The 24752-nt window shown below is 41.7% G+C and overlaps 1 protein-coding gene across 2 annotated transcripts in view; it reads left to right on the plus strand.

Annotated features, from left to right (window-relative positions):
* Positions 1–24752, plus strand: part of thrb (thyroid hormone receptor beta) — a 188534-nt gene that overhangs the window by 159689 nt on the left and 4093 nt on the right. Inside the window, exons 4-8 of one of the 2 annotated variants that reach the window (XM_052015770.1) lie at positions 7911–8011; positions 13598–13745; positions 14627–14868; positions 18328–18474; positions 20223–20481. In XM_052015770.1, coding sequence (XP_051871730.1) covers positions 7911–8011; positions 13598–13745; positions 14627–14868; positions 18328–18474; positions 20223–20481 — 897 coding nt within the window. The remainder of the gene's footprint in view (positions 1–7910; positions 8012–13597; positions 13746–14626; positions 14869–18327; positions 18475–20222; positions 20482–24752) is intronic. The other variant, XM_052015771.1, reaches the window with a different exon arrangement.

Here is a 24752-nt window from a genome sequence, read left to right on the forward strand (position 1 = left end):
GTGTGCAAGATCTAGCCATGATTTACCAAGTCAATTTAAATCTACCTTGAGAGTGAATTTTTTTGTCTTGGAAATGCAGTTAATTTCAGCATTTGTTAACGTCTTTTTACAATGTCTTATCTTAATGCACTTGATTATTTGTAGGTCGCCACTTTAAAGGTGTTTTCTTAAAGAATAATGCCCTTCTTTCGCAATGATTTTATCATTACATTGGAGGTTCTTTACATTGAAAGCATCAGGAGAGAATGCAGAGAATACTAAGAGATTTCAGAAGATGTCACAGTGGGGCATCCGGATGTGTCTCAGGACAGCATGCGATAAGAACGATGTCAGTTGAGGTTGAGTCCATTTTTTTTGTATCCTGAGTCTCTGAAATTTGTGGATGGCCAGCTTTGAACCCAAGGTCCTCAAATGATCATTTAGGCTGCGCAATAAATTCAGCAAAGTTGTGGTTCTGAATCTTCATTGTTTGGAAGAACTGTAGAGGGTGCCGAGAAGTGCATGAACAGGTGCAAAGCCAGTAATGATCTCTCCCCTGAAATAGAATATAACTGTTGAACGTGCAAAATAACCGGGAGAAGCACGATTACAATTGTAAGATGTAAGAAAATCACGGCAGCAAAACAGAAAATATTTTTCTACAATCAACAATGCCAGAGCCTAATAGGATGTTTCATTCATGGGCACTTCCATAGAAAGTATCTCCAAAAGCTGTTTCTGCTCTGCTGCATCTGAAACTTTACTCAGTTGGAAATGCAACGAACATCAGCCAAACAAGTTTTGGTTCTGGAAAAAGGTGTACTTGGGAAGAAACGGAACAATCTGACTGCAGAAAATATACTGTCCAGTTTATATCACCCAGAACTCTTGCATGGGTTTTTAAAAGCAGAAGTAATGAGATCCTCTTGCATTTACCAGCAGGCTCTTTAAAGGTGAATATTTTGAGGAAAAAGGTAATTTGTTAATATTAAGAGGTTGTAGACATGTTTATGTGGTGGGAATAGTGGTATCAAAATCTAGGTTCTTATTTAATTATGGAGGTTTCTCATTAGTTTATTCTTTGGTACTCAATGTACATTGTTTTTAGATTAACAAATTTCAAGTTCTTAGTAGGTTGACCATATCCCAGCTATCTATCTATAGCCTAATAGTAGCAATGCTTTTGCTGATATGAATCCAAAGGAATATTAAAGAATGCACTCAGCTTTATTTCTTTAGAAATTATCTAGCAAACAAATGTTCAATTGAACTTGATGTAGACTTGTCAGACATAGGAAAGATTAAAGCATTGTTTGGGATTTCACCTCATGAAAAAGTTAAACTGGTATAATCGCCTGATTCCTACAGATTTAGCCACTCTTTACCTTAGAGCACCTCAAAACCAACAGATGTCAGATTTGATCGCTTTAAAGTCTTATTGCCTGACTCTCATCATATAGTGATTATCTTTAAAAAGAATGTTTGCATAAGGTCCATGTAAAACTTTTCATATGTATCAATATAACTTCATGTTGAGCCTTGCACTTTTGGTAGTGTTTACCTGTCAAGTGTTTCAGCTTTACTGTAATTCCTGATCCTTCTAAATTCTTAATGGGACCAAGTTCCAATTCCTGCTCCCAAATTGAATTTCCTCCGTAATACAAAGTCACACATTAACAAAACAGATTCCTTTCCAGATCGCAATAGCTCAATTTGAGGATCTTACAACTGGCCAGACATTAAAACTGAATTTTGTTTTTATTTGAAATCAGTAATATTTTAATTGGTTTTAATTTGTTAAAATGCACATATCTTTATCTGCTAATGGTCTACTGGGAGCTGCTTAATATAATCATCATTGTTGAGCTAACTTGGCATAAGGCTAATACTCTAAAATAATCAATACAGCTAATGAATTTTTACAAGTCTTAGTTTGCAATCAGTGGTACATGCTGTTATTGATTTTTGTAATTTTATTCCCAGCCGTTAAATCTACTTATCCATTATTTCTTAAATTAAAAATAAATGAATTGTTTTTAGTCAGTAAATTGATGATCAGTTTAATGGAGCAAACTGTGAGATTACAAGCACAGTCTTAAAACAATTAGTTACTGTGCTCAATTGCAATACAGCTTAATACTCTTAAAACAATGAATACACTTAATAATAGTGATTAAAGTTATGGTTGCATAGTTATAAACACAAACTGGCCTATTTAAAAATAAATGGCTTTCGGTAGAATTCCATAGATTTAATTGCTTATTACCACATTAACATCACAAAATTAACATGAAACTTTTAAATTCAATTTTTTTTCATATACGCTCCACTTTGATAGTCTAGTTTGGGGGATTAGAGTAGTTTTAAGAAAAGATTGTATTTGACAAAGTGGATTGGACAGTATTGTTTCAGTTTGAGCTTGCTGTCTGATGGTATAGTCTACCTGTCTATGCATCTGTCTGTCACATGAATTGGACCCTGTCACAGATTAAGGCCTTTGGCTTTGGCTTTGGATATTATCCATCTGCTTCTTTATTCGTATAATTATCAGAGGGGAGTGTTGCAGGCACCTATATATAAATTGGATTTTTGGCACTTAGGGTAGTATGCATGCACAAGAAATGTATAACTTTGATATTTTTAAAACTGACATACATTTTTCTACGATAATATTTTTCACAAGATAATTGATCCTCTAAGTTTATTTTGGAAGTACAATATAACCTTGCAAAATGAACTACTGCATGCAAGATATGTATGAGGCACAAGTAACAACCAACGATGATTGTTACATGCAGCTACCAGATTTTTGCATGTATAGAGAGGACAACCAGGTTTATGGCTGTTACAATGTTCTGGCTCCTCACGGGAATAACATTTGCATGGACCAGACCTGGATTGTGAATCAGCCTTTCAGTTTCCCTGGAAACGAGTTCAAGAACGAGTATTGTAACATGAATACAAGTATGAATCGCTTTAGCCAGGCTGAATATTTTAGTGATAGAAAAGGGGTTTTTTGTCAAGAAGAATCACCGTCGTTCTCTCCGAGAAAAGGTATAGTCCATTGTTAGATCTATTTCTAATTTGTCCTGTATGATCCCCATAAACCTGAATTGAAGTGGCTGTTGAATGTTTTGCTGTTTGTGAGGATTTATCAGATGCCTGACACCCAAGTTCATGCTGATGTTCGTAAACTATCTTAATGTGAAATTATTTACTTTCTGTGTATTCTAATGCAAGTATGAAAGTAAAAGCTCTCAAGTTGGCAAATAATGTTTAGGCTTCTGCAATAGGGTGCTGTAATAGTATTTGCCATTCCGTAACATGCCAGCCAATCAAAATTTCATTCACAATTTTTAGCTCCAGGTTGAAAATGTTGCAAAATTGTGAAGGTGTATAGTTTTAATATTGTTCAATTGCACCACACTTTATTACAGTAACGATACAGCTAAATTCATCAGGAGCTTAGCGCTGCACAGTGTAATTTACTGGGCAGAGATGTATGTTTCTAAATAAATGCCACTATCAATATATTTAATTTGGCAGAAAGTAGCTGAAAATCTTACTTCACACTGTGAAGATTAAACATCGTTCCTTATCCATTTGTTATTTTTGGCTCAATACGTGTTTGTGCCAATCTTTTTGAATTTTTTATAAAATTGAAAAATCGTAGTTCCAGTGTACATGCAACATTGAAAGAGATTTTTGTTTCATAAAGAAAGCAAAGTAAATTTAAAAGTAGTGATTTGCCAATGTCAAACACAGGAGTATGAAATGGTTCTCCAGAATCCGAATGGTGTACTGGGGTTTTGCAACTGGAAGGAGCACAAAATGGGCACTGAGGAAAATAGGATCGAATAAAAGAAAGGTTGCAGTAGCGAGAGATGGGCTGAAAGCTAGAATTAATAAGAAATCAGCTATCAAGGGTCCACTTTGGTATTTTTTTGTGTCTTGTGCAGTATTATTAGGGAGCTGTGAAAGCGTTCTGAGGTTTGGAAGAACCATTTGGTCTTGGGTGGATTTGGATGTCTAGAAAATTAAGAGGAATTGTGGGGAGAAGCAGCATTTAGTGCAAAGGGTGACCTGAACTTCTGGAAGACAGCATTGGCAGAATATATGGGAGTACTAATTAATGTAGGAATTTTAAGGTAATAAATAAATAAAGGTCCCTTACCACTGCCTTCTACTATCCTGATACACTCAAGATGCAATGCTAAAAGAGTTAATGACTAATAATAACGATCTACCTTCTGTCAATTTGAAGGTAATTGACAAAAGAACCAGGGATTAATTAAGGGATTTATTAGACCTGCGATATACTGCCTGAAAAGGAAGTGGATACATAATTGAAATTGGAGAACTCCAGGCTTTTGGGAAAAGGAAGCAAAATGGGACTAATTTGCTTAATCTTCACAGTTACAATAAGCCGGAGGGGCTTCCTCATGTGCTGCATTGTTCTGTGACCTGGAGCTTCGGAAACCAAGAAGATCTAAAAGATTCGTAAATTGGTTTATTATTGTCACATGTACCAAGGTACAGTGAAAAACTTGTCTTACATACCGTCCATACAGATCAATTCATTAAAACAATGCATTGAAGTAGTATAAGGGGGAAGCAATAACAGAATGCAGAATAAAGAATAAAGTGTTATAGTTACCGATCCAGGGAAAAGCAGTGAGATCAAGTAGTTGATGTGGGGGAAGAGAATGAGAGAGGAGCAATCAGAGATGAGAATTGGGACCTAAAATCAAGGGGACAAGTAGAGGTGTGATGGGTGAACACGGTTTGCTGCAGGTTCGGACCTGGGCAATAGACTAAGTTACACAGAGGAAAGTCATATAATGAATGCTAACACATAATGTGATTTCATTTTAATTATTTGTTTATATTTATCTTGAATCATGCAGGATGAGTGCAACTGTTTTCTAAAAGTAGCTGTAAGTGCGGCTTATTAGCTAAACAAATGAAAAAAAAATTAGCATGAAATAGTTACCAGAAACTTGATCCCACACAGACGCTCCCGTTTCCTCCCATGTCCCCAAGACATGCCTGCTGGTAGGTTAACTGGCCACTGTAAAGTGTCCCTAAAGTGTTTTGAAGGGTAGAATCTGGGGGGGGGGGGGGGGGGGGGGGTTGATGGGAAAGGAGGGAGGATAAAATGGGAGCAGTGTTGGATAAAATCGGTGTTTGATTTTTGCCATGGACTTGCTGGGCTGTGGGACCTGTTTCCCTGCCATATGACGCATTGATGCTATGGCCGTCTCTGCAAGCTGATCTAAATCCTTGGAGGAATATGCAACATCGTGCTAAATGCATGTTGTACCTTCCTCAGCTCCAACCAATAGCTGTCACAATGCTGTATGTTTGGTGTCACCAGCCAAGAATAAATTTCTCATTAAGCGGCTCCATTTTGATTGAAGAGGAAAAAGTCATTTTAGTTCACCTGATTATTGAAGAGATTTTAAACCTTCACTGATGATTGAATGTCACGTTGAAATATAATACATAATTGGTGCAATTTTGTTGTTAGGTTAGTGTACAATGTATTAATGACATTGCTCATCAGTGCTAATACTGTTTTGTAAACTTAAAATTTAATAAAAAATGCATGCAGTCCTAGATCCTTGTTTATTTGAATCTCAACAGACTGCTAATTGCAGCTCTTTAATTTTTATTACTAGTGTCACTGGGTGTGGAATATGCCATTGTATTCTTGTGAGGCCATAATCATGAAATGTTACAAGCGTCATTTAGATTTCCAAGTCATTCTTGTATGTGGAAAGGTGTTCTGTGTATACTAAAATAATCAGCATTACCATTGGATTAAGTTTTATTTTTTAATGTTGTATGCAGTTCTCAGACTTCATTGAATTAAAGTGTTAGCCCAATTGTAGTACCTGAACAAATCAACAAATATATGTTGCGCACCAGCATCAATTTGAAAAGAAATTCCCAGTAACAGGTTGGACTCAAGGCGGTATCAGCTTGGACATGGAGCAGAGGTAAGTATGAGCATGGTTTGAGGGTGCAGCATCTTGAAAAGAACTTTGGACTCGGGAATGAGGCTGGTCGTTTATGTGGAAGATAGTTTTCAGATTGAGCTTTTGAGGGAAAGGGTAATCTTATGGAAGTAGTGTCAACCTCTCGGAGGGTCTATCCTGGGCCCAACACACTGATGCAACCACAAAGAAGGCACGCAATTGGTTCTACTTCGTTAGGAGTTTGAGGAGATTTGGTATGCCACCAAAGACTCTTCCAAATTTCCATAGATGTACGGTGGAGAGCATTCCGACTGGTTGCATCACCGCCTGGTATGGAGGTTCCAATGCACAGGATTGCAAGAGGCTGCAGAGGGTTGTAGACTCAGCCAGCTCCGTCATGGGTACAACCCTCCCCACCATCGAGGACATCTTCAAGAGGCAGACCCTCAAGAAGGCAGCATCCATCACTAAGGACCCTCACCATCTGGGACATGCCCTCTTCTCGTTACTACCATGAAGACCCACACTCAACGATTCAGGAACAGCTTCTTCCCCTCCGCCATCAGATTTCTGAACGGTCCATGAACACTACTTTGTTATTCCTTTTGTTTTGCACTATTTATTTATTTTGTAATTTATGGTAATTTTATGTCTTGCACTGTACTGCTGCCACAAAACAACACATTTCACAACATATAAGTTATTAATAATAAACCTAATTCTGATTCTGCTTCCATGTTAACCTAGAATTGGATTTGGTGTTACTGGTCTCCATTCAGGTTATGGGTCTGGATTATCTATAGGAAACTATAGTGGTGCTGCCTGACCTACTGAGTACTTTCAGCACTTTCTGTTTTAATTCAGGTTTCCTGCTGCTGAGGTATTTTGCTTCAGTGATCTTATAATTGCTTCAAGGCTCTCTGGGTTAGCAAAGAAAAAAACATTTGTCACTTTTTCCTCTCATTTCTGACCCGCACCTCTGAGGGAAAAATGACGAAACAATGGTGAAATCTCATTAGGATAAAATATGGACAGGTTGAAATCCCCGAGGCAAACTAGTTGGTACGGTATTCTCAATTTAGGCTCATATATACATGAAGACAGTTGGGGAAGGTGAGATTATATGATGTAAAAGCTGGCACCTTCAGGAAAAGAGAGGTGGTGAATGGGTGAGAGATCTCCCCACATTGCACCAAAGGCCCTTCCCAGTGTGCCTCAATAGGGTTGGAGCATTCGGTGGGGGGTTTGGTGGAAAAAATGGAGAGAAACGAATAAATATTAGAATGTTATTAATTTTTTCGATGGCCTTGAACTGATTAGCCAACTCAATGCCCAAATGGAATTCATGGGGAAAAAGTGAGCAGTCTTCCATTTCCCAAAAGCAAAAGCATTGCAAATGTTAGAAATCTTACACTGGTAAACATCTATAGTTTCCAACATACCGTTATTTCGAGAGAAGTACCTTCATCTGAAACATTAACATTTCTTCCTTCTCTAGACCAAGTATTTGCAGCATTATTTCTTGTTCTTGGTATTACTCCAAATTAAAGTCAAGGGAAAGGTTAAAATTATGGGAACCTATTTTCCAAAAGTTGATCTGCAGACTCTCCATTACCTAAGTGTCTGCCCTTTGATGAAAGGTTACATGTTGACCTCAGTTTCTTCACAGCCATTCTTGAGAGACTTGAGTGATCTAATTTTGGTCAATGCAATTCAGTAGAAATTTTTGTAACACTGTGTCAACTGTGTTAAAATGTGATAAAAAAAATACATGCAGTCCTAGATCCCTGTTTATTTGAATCTCAACAGACTGCTAATTGCAGCTCTATAATTTTTATTGCTGGTGTCACTGGGTATGGAATATGTCATTGTATTCTTGTGAGGCCATAATTATGAAATACTACAACTGTAATTTTTGTAACACTCTCTCTCTCTTGTGTCATTTTAAAGGTTATATACCAAGTTATCTGGACAAAGATGAACTTTGTGTTGTGTGTGGTGACAAGGCCACAGGCTATCATTACCGTTGCATCACCTGTGAAGGATGTAAGGTAAGAACTCCGGCAGTTATGACTGCTGTAAAACTATTCACAGACCTTTTCTTGTGAAAATTCACAGACCTTTTCCTGGGCAGGCGCAGTAGTGAGCGGTTAGCATAACGCTTTACAGTGCCAGCGACCCGGGTTCAATTCCGGCCGCTGTCTGTAAGGAGTTTGTATGTTCTCCCCGTGTCTGCGTGAGTTTCCTCCGGGTGCTCCGGTTTCCTCCCACATTCCAAAGATGTACGGGTTAGGAAGTTGTGGGCATGCTATGTTGGCGCCGGAAGTGTGACGACACTTGTGGGCTGCCCCCGGAACACTCTACGTGAAAAGATGTATTTCACTGTGTGTTTCGATGTACATGTGACTTATAAAGAGATTTGATCTGAATACTTCTCTCTGCATGGGTCCATCTCCCTCAGTTTAAAACCAACCCTTTCCTGGGAACTTCTCCAACTATCCTTTTCTCTCAAGTCCTTGATCATTTCCCAGATCCATGCCTTTCTCTTTAGCAATGTTAGAGATCTTACTAATGACCTGATACAGAAACAAATTTAAAATAATGGAATGTATTCTCAGACTCAAAATGGGAGTAAATTGCCAAAGGACATCTTCAGAGAGCGTTACAGTAACTCAGTTTAAATCTGTTCCTTCCACCAAATTAAAGTGTCCATAATCAGAGTCATAACTGACATTCTTATCGACCTTTTGTGTTTTCTCTTTTTACCCACTCCCCTGCAGCCTTTGAATATAACATTCTCCAGTGCTTTTGCTCTTGGGATTGGGTTCCACTCTCATCTGCCCAGATGTCACCTTCAGTGATGACTTTCTTTCTTACTGGATACCTTCTCTACAACCCCACAAGAATAAAGCCTCAGCGTATCTCTCTTACAAACAAACATATGGATTAGGAGCAGGACTAAGCCACGAGTCCCCTCTAGATTTCTCCATCACTCACTATGATCGTAGCCAATAAGGAAAGGATTATCATCAAATGGATGATAATTCTTCCTGAGTCGGAGGAAACCCACACAGACACGGGGAGAACGTACAAACTCCTTACAGACAGCAGCCGGAAGGAAGTAACATCAAATGTAAAATCATCTGTTCCCCATTGACCTAATTGATACCCGATCCACTAATATCGCTAACTTAATGTTCAGAGCTGATTAAATCTTTCAGAACACAGCTCTCCTTATTTCTTAACCTGTTCTCCTGAAACGCGCCCCCTACCTACTCCCCGTTGTTCAGTATCTAACCTTTTGGACATATTCCCTTCATACCAAATCCCCCCTTCCATCCCCCAGAAAAATCTCCCCCCTAGACCCCCAACTCCTCTTTGACCAAGGTTTTGATCACTACTTTTAATATTTCCATCTTGAATCTAATACCCATTTCTGTATATGTGACATATCCATTGAATGTACTTCCATGTTAACAGCGCCTTGTTAATACAGTTGTTGTTGTGATACGTTTAGCAATAATTTCAATCTCATTTTAGTCATGACAGCAGAGTCATTTATTTGCAGTGTTAAGGAGATGTTCTCATTTGCAATTAGACATTGTTCCAAGATTTTGTTCTACACGTTAAATGCGTTTTTAAGACTTATATTTTAAGACTAATATATTTTCCAAAAGCAAAATGACATCTGAAGGCAAAGTGCTGAAAATCTTAAATAAAATAGGAAATGCTAAAAACATCCAAAATCAAGATATTGCGGTGAAGTCATTAACCTGAAGTGTTAACCCCATTTCTCTGTCCGTAGGTGCTGCCTACCCTGACAAGTATTTACGGCATTTTCTTTTTTATTTTATCCTGAAGAGTAATTATTGACTGCACTGTCAAGAAGGCAGTGTTGATTCTGAGTTATACACTTAGTAATGTTGGGTTAATCCTCTCTTGCATAAATCCAGCCAGTGTTAAATCCCATGTTCCAATACCCTCATTAACATGTCATCCAGTACAATTTATGCCACAAGATTGTACAAATTCCTGTCGGACACTCTTTTGGAAACAATTTTGACCCATGGTTCCCAAAAATCAAGCCAAATTTGGCAGCCGCCAAGTCCCGTTCAACAACTGATTGGAGCAACAGCACTGCTATGCCCATCATAGGAGAGAATTGGTGAGCATCAGACGGTAGCACTGAGTGAGTCCAAGGCTGAGGAGGAGCGAGGTCCCACTGGTCATATAGGATATCTTCCACATCACAATGTGCATCAATGGATTGTACTCTGGAGTAACGCTGGCTAGTAGGACGGCTAATAAAACAGCTGGCTATGCCAACTGAAGCCATTACAACTCAAACCAGCACATTGAATAATTGTGCAATGATGCTACTGCTTGATTAGAAAAATCATAGAACACAGAACATTACAGCACAGTACAGGCCCTTCGGCCCACAATGTTGTGCCGACATTTTATCCTGCTCTAAGATCTATCTAACCCTTTCCTGCCACATAGCCCCCCATTTCTCTATCATTCATGTGGCTATCTAACAGCCTCTTAAATGTTCCTAATGTATCTGCCTCCACAACCTCTGCCGGCAGTACGTTCCACGCACCCACCACTCTCTGTGTAAAAAACGTACCCCTGACATCCCCTTTATACCTTCCTCCAATCACCTTAAAATTATGTCCCCTCTTGTTAGCCATTGTCGCCCTGGGAAAAAGTCTCTGACTGTCCACTCGATCTATGACTCTTCTCATCTTGTACACCTCAGTCAAGTCACCTCTCGTCCTCCTCTACAAAGAGAAAAGCCCTAGCTCACTCAACCTATCCTCATAAGACATGCTCTCCAATCCAGGCAGCATCCTGGTAAATCTCCTCTGCACCGTCTCTAAAGCTTCCACATCCTTTCTATAATGAGGCGACCAGAACTGAATACAATACTCTAAGTGTGGTCTGACCAGAGTTCTATAGAGCTGCAACATCACCTTGTGGCTATTGAACTCAATACCCCGACTAATGAAGGACAACACTCCATACACCTTCTTAACAAATCCTATCGACCTGCACGGCGACCTTGAGGGATCAATGTGGAACTAACAAAAGTTCTGAGTGCTCGATCGGCATGACCTCCTTCTAGCAGCGTCAACCCTTTGCCACAGAGCAACTGCAAATCTCCTCGCGGTGCTGAGGCACCGTTCTCCTCTGGTGCAGTTGCTCCTGATTACCATTCATCCTTCCTTCTGCTCCAGAAAAGACAAAAATAGCAGATTTCCTGCAGGAAATTCCACCATCCCCACCTGTGGCCACAAATTGAAATGTGGCAAACCTAATTCACACAGGAGTAGGCTCTGAGAACATCCCCATCCTCAGAAATGTAAGTTACTAACCCCAACGTATAAGTGCCAGAAATGAACCTGAAGCACTTAAAACCATGTCCAGCCATAAGCACCAAGCTAATAATCCATTTTGGCATTCTCCTGAGATCCCCAACATCGCAGAAGCCAGCTGTCAGCCAATCAATTCACTCCTGGTGATATCAAGAAAGGCTATGGAACTAAGCAACATCCAGCTGTTGAAGACCTGGGATCCAGAATGTTGCAGCACCAGCCAACCTGTTGCAGTAAAGTCCCAACACTGACATCTAGCCAACCATGTGGAAAATTGCCCAGGTTCACGGAAAGGTGAGGGGAGAGTAATTAAACCTTGACATCAAGACAACATCGAGGAGACCTGTCAAAATTGGTGCCAATGAGCATCGAGGGGAAAACACTAAATGGTTGGAGTCATAACACAAGCATTTGGTATTGGAGATCTATTGACCCAGCCTTAGGACATCACTGCAGGAGTTCCTGTCGTAGGCCTAACCATCTTCAGCTGTTTCAGAGTGTTTGCAGATGGAATTTAATCCCAGCGAGTGCAAGGTGATACATTTTGGGAAGTCAAATCGGGGTAGGGCACTTAGAGTAAATGGTAGAGCACTAAGGAATGTTGAGAGGGGAGCAATGCCCTACTGGTCTTAAAGGATATCTTGCACATCACTACATACACCAATTTGATTGCACTCTGGAGTCCTGCAGAGACACCAAGGGGTCCACGTCCATAGTTCCCTGAAGGTGGCGACACAGGTTGATAGGGTGGGAGGGAAGGCATATGGCGTGCTTGGATTCATAGGTCAGGGCATAGAATATAGGAGTTGGGACGTTCTGTTGCAACTTTACAAAACACTGGTTAGGCCACCCTCGGAGTATTGTGTGCAGTTCTGGTCGCCACACTATAGGAAGGATGTGCTTGAGCTGGAGAGAGTGCAGATGAGATTCACCAGGATGTTGCCTGGATTGGAGGACTTTAGTTATGGGGAGAGAATGGACAGGCTGGGCTTGTTTCCCCTGGAGCGAAGGAGATTGAGGAATGACCTGATAGAGGGGTATAAAATTATGAGAGGCATTGTCAAGAGAGATGGTAAAATCTTTTTCCTGTTGTAGGGGTATTAAAAACAAGAGGGCATAGGTTTACGGTGAGGAAGAGTTTTAAAGGGGATCTGAGGAGTAAGTTTTTTACAGAGAGAGTGGTTGATACCTGGACCACGCTATCAGAGGAAGTGCTGGGATCAGATACAGTTACCACATTTAAGTAGACAAGGCATAGGAGGACATGGTCCTAATGTGGGCAAGTAGGATCAGTGTAGGTGGCCAGAAAGGTCGGCATGGATGTGACAGGGCAAGGTGCCCATTTTGGTGCGGTATGAATCTTTCTTCCTCAGGTCAGGATTGGGAATGTTTGCTCCATGTCCCATTTTCATTCATTGCTCCTCAGTTCCTGTGTGCAACGAACAAACAGTCAGCCATGGATTAATAAATAACTGGCAAGTGGCAGGTAGTGTCTGTCTCCAACCAGAAGGAGGGTAAACATCCACCCTTATCGTTCAGTGGCATTCCCACTGCCAAGTCCTGGGGAGTCACCAGTAACCAGAGATTCAATGGTTCAAGCCACATAATTACTGTGGGAACAAGAGCAGATCAGAGGCTGGGTACCTTGTGGCTGGTGACTCACATCCTGACACCCCAAGGTCCTTCCACTGTCTACATGGTGTGATGGAATACTCTCCACTGGTTTGCATTGTGTCACATCAATAACACCTAGAAGTTCAACACCCACTTGTTTGGGATCCCATCAATCGCCCTCAGCATTCATTCCCAATACAATCTATAAATATAATTAATTATTTAGACTACTCCAGCAGCGCCTCCCAAACCCGTGACTATTACCACCAAGTAGAACAAGGCCAGCAAGTAATGGGAACACCGCCATCAGCAAGATCTCATCCAAATCACAAAAATATCATGGTTCCTTCATCATTGCTTGATCTCCCTTCCCAAAACACTCAGAGAGTATCTTCACCAGAAGGAATGCAGTGATCCAAGAAGACAACACTACCTTCCCGAGGATTGTTGTGAATGAGGAGTAAATGCTGGTCCTGATGATGATGCCCAACTCCCAAAGAATGAAATAATCTCCTATTACAAGATTAGTGTACAGCAGAGGTTATGGGATCTTAGCAGCCTTCATTTTTTGGGCATGTAATGTCACTATGTAGTAAGATGGGCTAAAGGAATGCTTTCTTATTAATCCTGGTCTTTTGATTTTAGGGCTTCTTCAGGAGAACCATACAGAAAAACCTTCATCCAACTTACAGTTGTAAACACGAAGGGAAATGCATCATCGATAAAGTAACAAGGAACCAATGTCAAGAATGCCGGTTCAAGAAGTGCATTGCTGTTGGCATGGCAACTGACTGTAAGCAAGTTTTACATCACTGCTTCAACTATTTGCTAGGGTTTTCTGGTTTTTTTAACTTTTTAAGTCAGCCTTTCCTCTATAGCTTTTGCTGACAATTTTGTTCAGATAAGCAAGTGCAGGGATATTTAACGAGTATCAGCATCATTGGACTTTATACACCAAAGGCTGAAAATATGCAATAATCCCAGAAACAGAAAGATTGACTAAATGTAATGGTATGGTTTATGCTGAAAATGGAAAATAGATACTTACTATATTAGAGCATCGAACAGTCCAGCACTGGACAGGCCATTCGGCCCAAGACGTTGTGCCAATCTTGATACCAATTTATACTAAATGTCCTCCTCCTGTGTATCATCCACATCCCTCCATTCCCTTCATATTCATGTGTCTAAAAGCCTCTTAAAACTCCACCAAACTGCCTACTTCCACTACTACCCCTGGTGACCCATTCCGGGCACCCACCACTCTCTGCGTAAAAAACTTGCCCCCACCGCAACCTTAAAAGCATGTCGCATTATTGTTTGCAAATTCTATGAATGAAGTAAACTTTTGTGGGGCAATAAAGCATAAGGTAATATTTCAGCTAACTAGGAGATTCAAACACTTTTTAAGCTCCTGTGTCTATTTAGCACTTCTTTTTAACTTCAAGTTTCCACCATTCACGATTTGCACTTTATCCATAAAAGCCTGGTAGTGCTTCGAAGATATTATACTGAAGAGATTCCTGTAGTCACAGCAGTCTGGTTGTTAGCTGGGAGAACCTGTTAAGCTGGTGTTAGTAACATTATTGCTGTCATGTTAATGCAGTAACAGTGAGGGAGGTGATGATTGTAGCAAAGGTGGTAATTTTGCTATTTCCTTTCTTGTGTAATTAGTGGTGTTGGATGACGGTAAACGGCTAGCAAAACGTAAGCTAATAGAAGAAAACAGAGAGAAGAGGCGTCGAGAGGAGCTGACAAAAACACTTGTTAATAAACCTGAACCAACAGAAGAGGAATGGGAACTTATACGAGCAGTTACAGAGGCACATGTGGCCACCAATGCTCAAGGAGACCATTGGAAACAGAAACGAAAATTTCTGGCAAGTTCCTTGGCAACGGGCGAAAAATTAGGCTCCGTGCGTTCACTCCCTGAATTAAGCTATGTTCTGTGCCTCCCCAAGTTTTCTAAATGTTTTAATAATATTCCACCTTCAGCAATAAAGGTTTGAGGAAAGAAAGTGTCCCCAGAGGGAATAGTAGCAATGAGAGAATTTGCAAATACGCTTCACTGCCAAGAGGTTTTAAATACAGTTCAAGGAAAATAAATATTCCGTTTTCTATTGATGTGAAGGATATAGTAATTACAGAAAGAGGAGGAAGTGAAGTCTGCAAATTTCAGTTCAATATAGCATGAAAGCAATGAGAACTGAAAGAAATCAAGTCTGGAGATAGGTAGCTTGGGATTGGCATGAATTATGTTACCAGATAACCTTGGGTTCTATTGGAGACCACTGACCACCAGCCATTCACAGCTCAGCATGTCTCAGGCTTCATTCTCCTGTAGTGTCGAGCAGAAGCCTGACCTGAGCTGTGCTGAAGATGAGACGTCGGCTTCTCTGTCTGTCAACAATGCTGTGGAAAAGACAAGTGCTTGACTTGTTCTGCTTTATTTTGAAATATTTAATTATTTATTAGTATTGCAATGATTTTTTAACCTTTTAGTTACTTAAGTGTTCTAGAATAATTTGTAAATGTCTCTGAATTTCACAGACACTTAAAAATTCCTGTCAAAGACTGAGTGCATGGAGCCACAAGGGTTTCGACCGAAATGTCAACAATTCCTTTCCTCCCATAGATGCTGCTTGACCCGCTGAGTTCCCCCAGCAGAGCATTCATTGCTAAGGACTGAGTGCATTCTGGGGTCAGGGCTTCAGGATAAGTGCAGCATGGGAAACAGATGCCTCTAGGCTCAGAGGAACAAGGTTCAGCACACCCAGTCCGGGTAAAGATAGGAGCAGGCATTCGGAGACTGAGCGCAGCAAGTCCACGCACTGGGTTGGGTCGAGGACACCCCAGCCCAGTAACTTAAAAGATCTAAAGATGAATGTTTTGAGTGGGGATCTTGTCTGAATTAGACCACATTGTAGGATGTCATTGAAATAGTTAATTACTCTACCATTCTGTTTTCTAATTGTACCATAGAACCATACAGCATTCATTTTTAGCAACAACTTGCCTGGAATTGCCAATCAATGCCTAAGCTGATGCAAAACCTGATGGCATATAATATCTGTAAGAAATTATACAAATGTTCAAATTGCCCGCAAGTCAAACTAATACTCAGACAGGATTCCTCTGGACCAAATTTGGAAGTTGTAAATAGTAAATTTCTGACAGCCTTGTCCCTATATCAGCACAATTTCAACTGCTGGTTATGTATTGTTTTTAGTGGGCATCTGCATCTGGCAGTTGAGTTAGACGCCCCTTATTATCCACTCCTTTCTCCTACTGATGTTTCGTATAGTTCCATTCTTGCAATTCAGAGGCATGTCATTCTCCATCTTCTGTCTCTCTGCTACTGACTCCTCTCTCCAGGTACCAGAACGAACTTCCCCCGATGGTCCAAAAGACTTTCCTTCTCCCTTGTTTGCTTTGATCATGGTCCCTGCATGATGTTGCTGAGGTCCCAGAGGACTGGAGAACAGCCAATGTTGTTCTTCTGCTTAAGAAGGGCAATAGAGACAAACCAGGAAATTATAGGCCAGTGAGCCTTACATCAGTGACAGGGAAATTATTGGACAAGTTTCTTAGGGGTAGGATTACTCACATCTGGAAAAGCATGGACTTATTAGGGACAGTCAGCATAGGCTTGCACAGGCAAGGGCATATCTTACAAACTTGATTGAGTTTTTTGTGACAAAGATGACTGAGGAGAGAGGGCAGTGGATGTTGTACACATGGACTTTAGTAAAGCTGCTGACAAGGTCCCTCGTAGCAGGCTGACCCAGAAGATTAAGCCACACGGGACCCATGGAGACTTGGTTAATTGGATTCAAAACTGGCTTGCCCATAGAAGGCAGAGGGTAGTGCTGGAGGGTACTGTATATCAGTGTATATATACTAATATACTGATATACAGTATGTATACACATACTGTATGTCAATGATTTGGACAAAAATGTAGTTGCACTGATTAGTACGTTTGGAGACGACACAAAAATTGGCGGAATTGTGGAGAGTGAGGAAGATTGTCAAAGGATTCAGCAGGATAGAGACCATCTGGAAATATGGGCCAAAAACTGGCAGGTGGAGCTTAATCCAGACAAGTGTAAAATGTTGCACTTTGGGAGGTCAAATGCACAAGGAAAGTAAATGGCAGGGCCCCTAAGTGCATCAATGTACTGAGGGATCTTGGGGGGCAAGTCCATAGCTCCTTGAAAGTAGCAACAAAGGTAGATTGGGTGGTAAGGAAGGCATGAGGCAGGCTTGCCTTCATCGGTCAGGGTGTTTAGTATAAAAGCCGGAAAGTTGGGTTGCAGCTGTATATAACTTTGGTTACGCTGCATGTGGAGTATTGCGTGCAGTTGTGGTCACCACATTATAGGAAGAATGTGGAGGCTTTGGAGAGGGTGCAGAAGAGGTTCACCAGGATGTTGCCTGGATTAGAGAGTATTAGCTATAAAGAAAGTTTGAAACAGACTTGAATTGTTTTCTCTGGAGTGAAGGAGGCTGAGGGGCAATCTGATCAAAGCATCTAAAATAATGAGAGGCATAGACAGGGTCGACAGCCAGAGTCAGTTTCCCAGGGCGGAAATGTCAAATACCAGAGAGCATAGATTTAGGGTGAGAGGGGGGAAAGTTTAAAGATCAATGAGGCAAGTTTTATTTACACAGAGAGCGGTGGGCGCCTGGAACAGGCTGCCAGGGGAGGTGGTGGAGGCAGATACAGTAGCAACGTTGAAGAGACGGTTAGACAGCCCCATGAACAGGCAGGGAATGGAGGGATATGGACCGCGTGCAGGCAGATGGGGTTAGTTTAGGTTGGCATAATGGTCAGCACAGATATGGTGGGCTGAAGGGCCTGTTCCTGTGCTGTACTGATCTACATTCTAGAACCAGACAGGCTGCTGCAGTTGTTGAGCATTAATTTATCAACAGAGTCAGGAATTTGCGTTTGCTACACAAAGTCTAGTTTTGAAATAAAGCAGCATATTCACCTGTAACTGCAGCTGTGTTGGACACCATCCGTAAATGAACCACAAGTATTCTGTTTATGGCCTGATCCCTGGTTTGCTGGCCAGCAACTGATGAATTATGCAGATGCGAGAGGTCAGTCTATGAAAAAGAGCCAGGCTTTGGGGAACTCATGGATTTTTTCCTTTCCCTGAAAAGTCCTGTGTTTCAGCTTTAAACAAAAGGCAGCCAGCATACTTGGAGGAATTAGAGTGCATGTCACCTTTGATAAATTGACCAGCTTGAAATTAAATGCAGATCCTTTTTGCCAGTCGTTGCAGGGAAAAAGACAGTTACGTTCATGAGTGGAAATGCACAGATGATTTTGCACATTTATGTGTGTCATTGTGTTCATTTCACAGCCTGAGGAAATTGGGCAAGCACCGATAATGAACGCGCCTGAAGGGAGCAAGGTGGACCTGGAGGCCTTCAGTGAGTTTACAAGAATTATCACACCCGCAATTACAAGGGTGGTTGATTTTGCCAAAAAGCTACCAATATTCTGCGAGGTAGGATTTTTAATTCTTTAATTTTATACTTTTGTTGATGGGATATTGGAATCTTCCTTCCTGACGTTGGAAAAGCCCACTAAGTATTGGTGCATTATTTGAAGTTAGAAACATAGAAATATAGAAAACTTACAGCTCAATTCAGGGCCTTCGGCCCACAAAGCTGTGCCGAACATGTCCCTACCTTAGAAATTACTAGGCTTACCCATAGCCCTCTATTTTTCTCAGCTCCATGTACCTATCCAACAGCCTCTTAAAAGACCCTATCGTATCCGCCTCCACCACCGTTGCCGGCAGCCCATTCCCCACACTCACCACTCTCTGAGTAAAAAACTTACCCCTGACATCTCCTCTGTACCTACTCCCCAGCACCCTAAACCTGTGTCCTCTTGTGGCAACTATTTCAGCCCTAGGAAAAAGCCTCTGACTATCGACACAATCAATGCCTCTCATCATCCTATACACCTCTATCAGGTCCCCCCTCATCCTCCGTCACTTTAAGGAGAAAAGGCCGAGTTCCTTCAACCTGTTTTCATAAGATATGCTCCCCAATCCAGGCAGCATCCTTGTAAATCTCCTCTGTATCCTCTCTATGGCTTCCACATCCTTCCTGTAGTGAGGCGACCAGAACTGAGCACAGCACTCCAAGTGGGGTCTGTGTTACAATTAACATTTATGTCGTGCTATTAAAAGAAATCCTGTTTCTTTCTTTACTGCAATAGATGACTTCACAATTTTCCACATTACATTCCATCTGTCATGTCCTCATCCATGCACTTACCCTGTCTGTATCCCCTTGAAATCTCTCAACAGTCTCCTCGCAGCTCCTTTTGCCAGCCTGCTTTGTATTGTCAGCAAACTTCAACATATTACAGTTGGTTCCCTCATCTGAAATATTGATAATCGGTCGTAAACACCTGTAAAGGAGCACCCTTCCTTGCAGTACGCCACTCGTCACAGCCTGCCATCCCAAATATGACCTGGTTATTCCTACATTTTATTTTCAGTCTGTTAACGAATCCTCAGTCCACTAACATATTCCTCCTGGTACTGTGTGCTTGGATTTTCTTTAATAATCTCTAGTGTGACACCATATCAAAGGTCTTCTCAGAATCAGAATACCACACCAACTCTTAGCTATTCAGTTAAAAGCAGCCTCAAAAACCTCCAGCAGATTTCTCAGACATAATTTCCCTTTCATAAAGCAACGCACACGAAATGTTGGAGGATCTCAGCAGGTCAGGCAGCATCTATGGAGGGAAATGGACAGTCGACGTTTCATCCCCCCCTGCCCCCCCCCCCCCGGATCCACATATCACCCGCCAGCTCTTGCTCCATCCCTTCCCCACCCCACCCTTTTATCCTGGCCGTCTCCCCTCTTCCTTTCCAGTCCTGATGGAGGGTCTCGACCCGAAATGTCAACTGTCCATTTCGCTCCACAGATGCCGCCTGACCCGCTGAGTTCCTCCAGCATTTGGTGCATTGTTCCAGATTTCCAGCATCTACAGCCTCTCTTGTCTTCCCCTTCGTAAATCCATCTGCTCACACCTATTATTTACTCTGTCCTGTTACCACCTCCTTAATAATAGTTGCTAAGCATCAAAGCCATTAGCTTAAGTGATTCTTTTTCAATTGTTTTGTAGTTTCAGTAAGACTACATTGTCAATTAAACATCGAGTGACAATTGGCCTATGTTATCATATTGATGCCTGATAATAGCCCAGACTGATGTCTTCTTTATTCTCTAGCTACCGTGTGAAGACCAGATAATCCTTCTGAAAGGCTGTTGTATGGAAATCATGTCCCTCAGAGCAGCAGTCCGTTATGACTCTGAGAGTGAGACTTTAACTTTGAATGGTGAGATAGCTGTAAAACGAGAACAGTTAAAAAATGGAGGCCTTGGTGTCGTATCTGATGCAATCTTTGATCTGGGAATATCTCTGTCTGCATTCAACTTGGACGACAGCGAGGTGGCTCTACTCCAGGCAGTGCTTTTGATGTCTTCAGGTATATTGCCTTTTCCTAGACTATCATATAAAACACTTTTTGAACAATTGCCTTACATATTTCTCAGTTTTATGTGCTCGGGTCTGAAGCAGCATTTTAAATATTAGCACAGCCCTGGTTCGTGTTTTATCCTGGATGCTGACAGGATGCATTATAATGTAGCAGCAGCCTGATTTGAGCTGAACTAAGTTTGTACTTCCTGCGTCAGTAAACGTATGGATAATCTCAGACATGGGAATGTGTTTATGGCTGGGCAATTAGTCGATGTTGGCCAGGAAGTTGTATGTTGCTTTGGGATTTGACCTGCAGTAGTTGAGAAAGAAAACAGGCAACATGTAATAAGTTTGGCAGAGCTCAGAACAGCCCTGTTCTCCAATGGGAGACACAGAAATCCTACTGGAGAAAGTGCGGCAGAGGAGTGCATGATACAGATCTTTTCTCAGTGGACAATTGTGGAGTTCCAGTCGCTCATTCATTAAAGAATAGGACAAGACACCAGCATGAGTGCCATGAATGCTCATGCTTTTGTACTTCAAAGCAACACAGAAAGATGTTCTATGACTGGCAAGTCTACCAAAGTCGAGGGCCAACTTTTCCTTCTATTAACATGGCGCAGAGTACTTGTGGCACTTGCGACTTCCCCCTCATTTGGTTTTCAAATACTTTCATTGCCTGCCATCAATACACATTGTGCATAGAACATACAGAACCCTCAGCTTTTTCCAGAATATTCCCTGCTTAAAAGTCTTTAAAACTTTACTGATACAGCACAGTAACAGGCCCTTCCGGCCCAACGAGCCTGCGCCGCCCAATTACACCTACGTTAACCTACTAACCCGTACATCTTTGGAATGTGGGAGGAAACCGCAGCACCCGGAGGAAACCCACACAGACACGGGGAGAACGTACAAACTCCTTACGGATAGCGGTGGGAATTGAACCCCGATCACTGGCTCTGTAATAGCGTCACGATAACCGCCACACTACCGTGCCGCCCATACTGCGTTTCCATCTGGTTCATTCAGTCCAATTCAATCATCCCATTGAATATTGAGGCACTTACATCTCATCATACCCGGGTATTAGTAGTTGGATGTTATGACAACCAGTCATGGACAATCCTTGTCCTCTGGCTGCAGGTGTAGACAGCCAGTGAAAAGAGAGAGTGTGCACAGGAAGACGACCATCCTTCCCCTACCAGCACCTCCTATATTCACAGTCTGGTTCCCATATGAGCAGATGTAGGCAGGAAGTCCTATAAATCTTGGCTTAAGATGTTCAGGGATGGAAAAATCTAACCACGAAGCTTGGTTTTAATATAGGGTTTTGGATCTGCTGTTACACTAATGATGGACCACAGTGAGGTGGTGCCCAGTACAGCAAACGTATTGCTGGACCGGACACTTACACACTCTGCTGTCACCTAGCACAGCAACGTATCCCGACCCTATCACAACTCCCTTCCAATTTCTGCAGTGGGATCAGATTCCAGTTTTACTTGTGGAAGTAGCAGACCCTGCAGTTTGCCAGGACTCAGTTACAAAGGCTACTCAGCCCCGAGGGAACACGAATCAGCACCTTCACATACTTCTGTCACTCACATAGTAACATACAGAGCACTCGCATAGTACCTGGTCACTTAAATCTTTTCCTTACCGACTGAACATCAAAGCAAACTAAATAGAACATATGCAGCATGGTGCTTTAGAGCAATACAGCACAGATACAGGCCTTCGGCCCAACAAATCCATGCTGACCACAGTGCCCACCCAACTAGTCCCAATTTCCTGCATATCCCTCCAAGTCCCGCCCCTCCATGTACCTAGCCAAGTGCTTTTTAAATGACACTGTTGTACCTGCCTCACCCACTTCCTCTGGCAGCTCGTTCCACATACTCACCACCCTCTGTGTGAAAAAGTTGCCCCTCAGGTCCTTTTTAAATCTTTCCCCTCTCACCCTAGACCTATGCCCTCTAGTTTTGGACTCCCCTACCCCGGGCCTTTTAAATCATAGTTAAATAAAACTGTCAAGCTTTCCTTCACAAGCATTGTCATCTAATATTTCTGCTTTTTACTTCATGAAGCTGTCCAGCTGCTGTTGACTGTGATCTGACCTTCGTTGTTACACAACTTTTTTAATCACCCCAGATCACTCTGGTTTTGTGTTACTTGTGCCATTTTCCAGACCATTTGCAGTTGTTTGGCAATGAAAGAAATTTGATATTGTTGGAGAGGATTCATTTGCAAGAAATTCAGCCTCATACAAAAATGGAAAATCCTGGAAATGTGCACGCATCAGATCAGTGAGAATCTGTGCAGAGGAAAAGACAAATATGGGATTGCCCTTCTGAAACTGGAAAAATAGTTAAACATTTTAATAATATGTGAAAAATTAAAGGACGGGGAGGGGAGAAAGGTCTCAGATAGTCCAAGCACAGAGGAAAATCATATTAATCAGTTGTGACCTGCTGGGATGAAAAGGAGGCAGTTAGATGCTTAAAAGAGCATATCAGATAGAAGGTAAAGCAAAACGGTGAAAGGTGTAAAGGAAAAGAAGACAAAAAAATTGAATATACAGTCTGCATTTCAGATCTGAAATTTAAAAACATCGGCAAAACCATGGGAGCACCAACCTCACAAGTAGACAAATCAAGTCAGCTCTGTCAATGAAACTGTTCCCAAGTACTGTCACCATATTTGCAACGAGACAGGACTTGAACCCTCTCCAGGGCTGGGACTTTGCAAACTGCCCATCATCGGGATCATTTGCATACTTAGCACGGTGTTGATGATGGAGTGGAGAATTCAAAGAGTATTTCTCTCGGTTTCCATCAGTGAGAGAATATGCATGGTCTCTATTCAGACATTTCTTTTGATTATTATTGAAGTCACCCTTGTTCAGTCTGTGCATCTTGTCACTTTGCAAATTCTGGTACAGAACCTTGTCCCTGTGTTTGCCTTTCATTAAGTACATTTGCCCACATGTGGCTGTATCACAGCAAAGCCACTCCCTGAGTAATTTTCAGGTCCCTTTTAAATCCACTGCAAAATTAGCTGCAAGATCAGAAAATTTTGAATCGGACTTCCACCAGAATAACCATTTGGATTGATGTTGTATCACCATTGTAGAACATAAGAATGGGAATGGGGTAAATTATCTACACCACTCATCAAGATCATGGCTTAGCCTCTACCTGGTACCAGTCTCCTGCCCTGACCCATATCCTTGATTTCCTTAATCTCCAGAAAGTTGTTGATCTCTGTTTTGAATGAACTCAGTGATTGAGCCTCCCGGGTAGAAAATACCAAAGATTCACCACCCTCTGAGTGAAGACGTTTCTGCTCATCTCAATCCTAAATGGTCTTCCCCTTACTCTGAGACTGTGATTCCGGACAGTGGACTCCTCAGCCAGGGGAAACTTCCTGGAGCCAGACAACTGAGCCCTGCAAGAATTTTTGGAAGTTTCAATGAGATCACCTGTCATTCTTCTTAACTATAGAACTCAGGCCTAGTCCACTCAGAATCAGGTTTATTATCACTGACATATACTGTTCTATGTTCTATATGTCATGAAATTTGTTTTGCGGCAGCAATACAGTGCAAAGACATAAAAATCTATAAATTACAAAAATAAATAAATAGTGAAAAAAAATGAATAATGAGGTAGTGTTCATGGGTTCATGGACCGTTCAGAAATCTGACAGCGGAGGGGAAGAAGCTGTTCCTGAATCGTTGAGTGTGGATCTTCAGGCTCCTGTACCTCCTCCCCGATGGCAGTAACATGAAGGGGGCATGTCCCGGGTGGTGAGGGTCCTTAGTGATGGATGCTGCCTTCTTGAGGCACCACCTCTTGAAGATGTCCTCAATGGTGGGGAGGGTTGTGCCCGTGATGGAGCTGGCTGAGTCTACAGCCCTCTGCAGCCTCTTGCGATCCTGTGCATTGGAGCCTCCATGCCAGGCGGTGATGCAAGCTTTCCTGAAACAGTAAACTCAGAGACTCTCGACAGGAGTGTGCATTGAAAAAAAAGTAAACACTAAAACAATGAAGGCTTTATTAGGGAAGAGAAAGTTTGCCTAGATATCAGATTTTGCAATAAACCTTGTCCTCTGGATGTTAGTCAGTCTATGATTTATAAGAAACTATGTGAAATCTTAAAGAAAAATGTTAACAGCAATCATGTTTCTGATGTAATTAAATACTGTCAGCAACAACGGGTGGCGATATTTGCAAGGAGCACAGTGTTTGGGCTGCCCTCACAAATACTTGACTC

This window comes from Pristis pectinata, chromosome 5, assembly GCF_009764475.1.
Source record: "Pristis pectinata isolate sPriPec2 chromosome 5, sPriPec2.1.pri, whole genome shotgun sequence".
NCBI lineage: Eukaryota > Metazoa > Chordata > Chondrichthyes > Rhinopristiformes > Pristidae > Pristis > Pristis pectinata.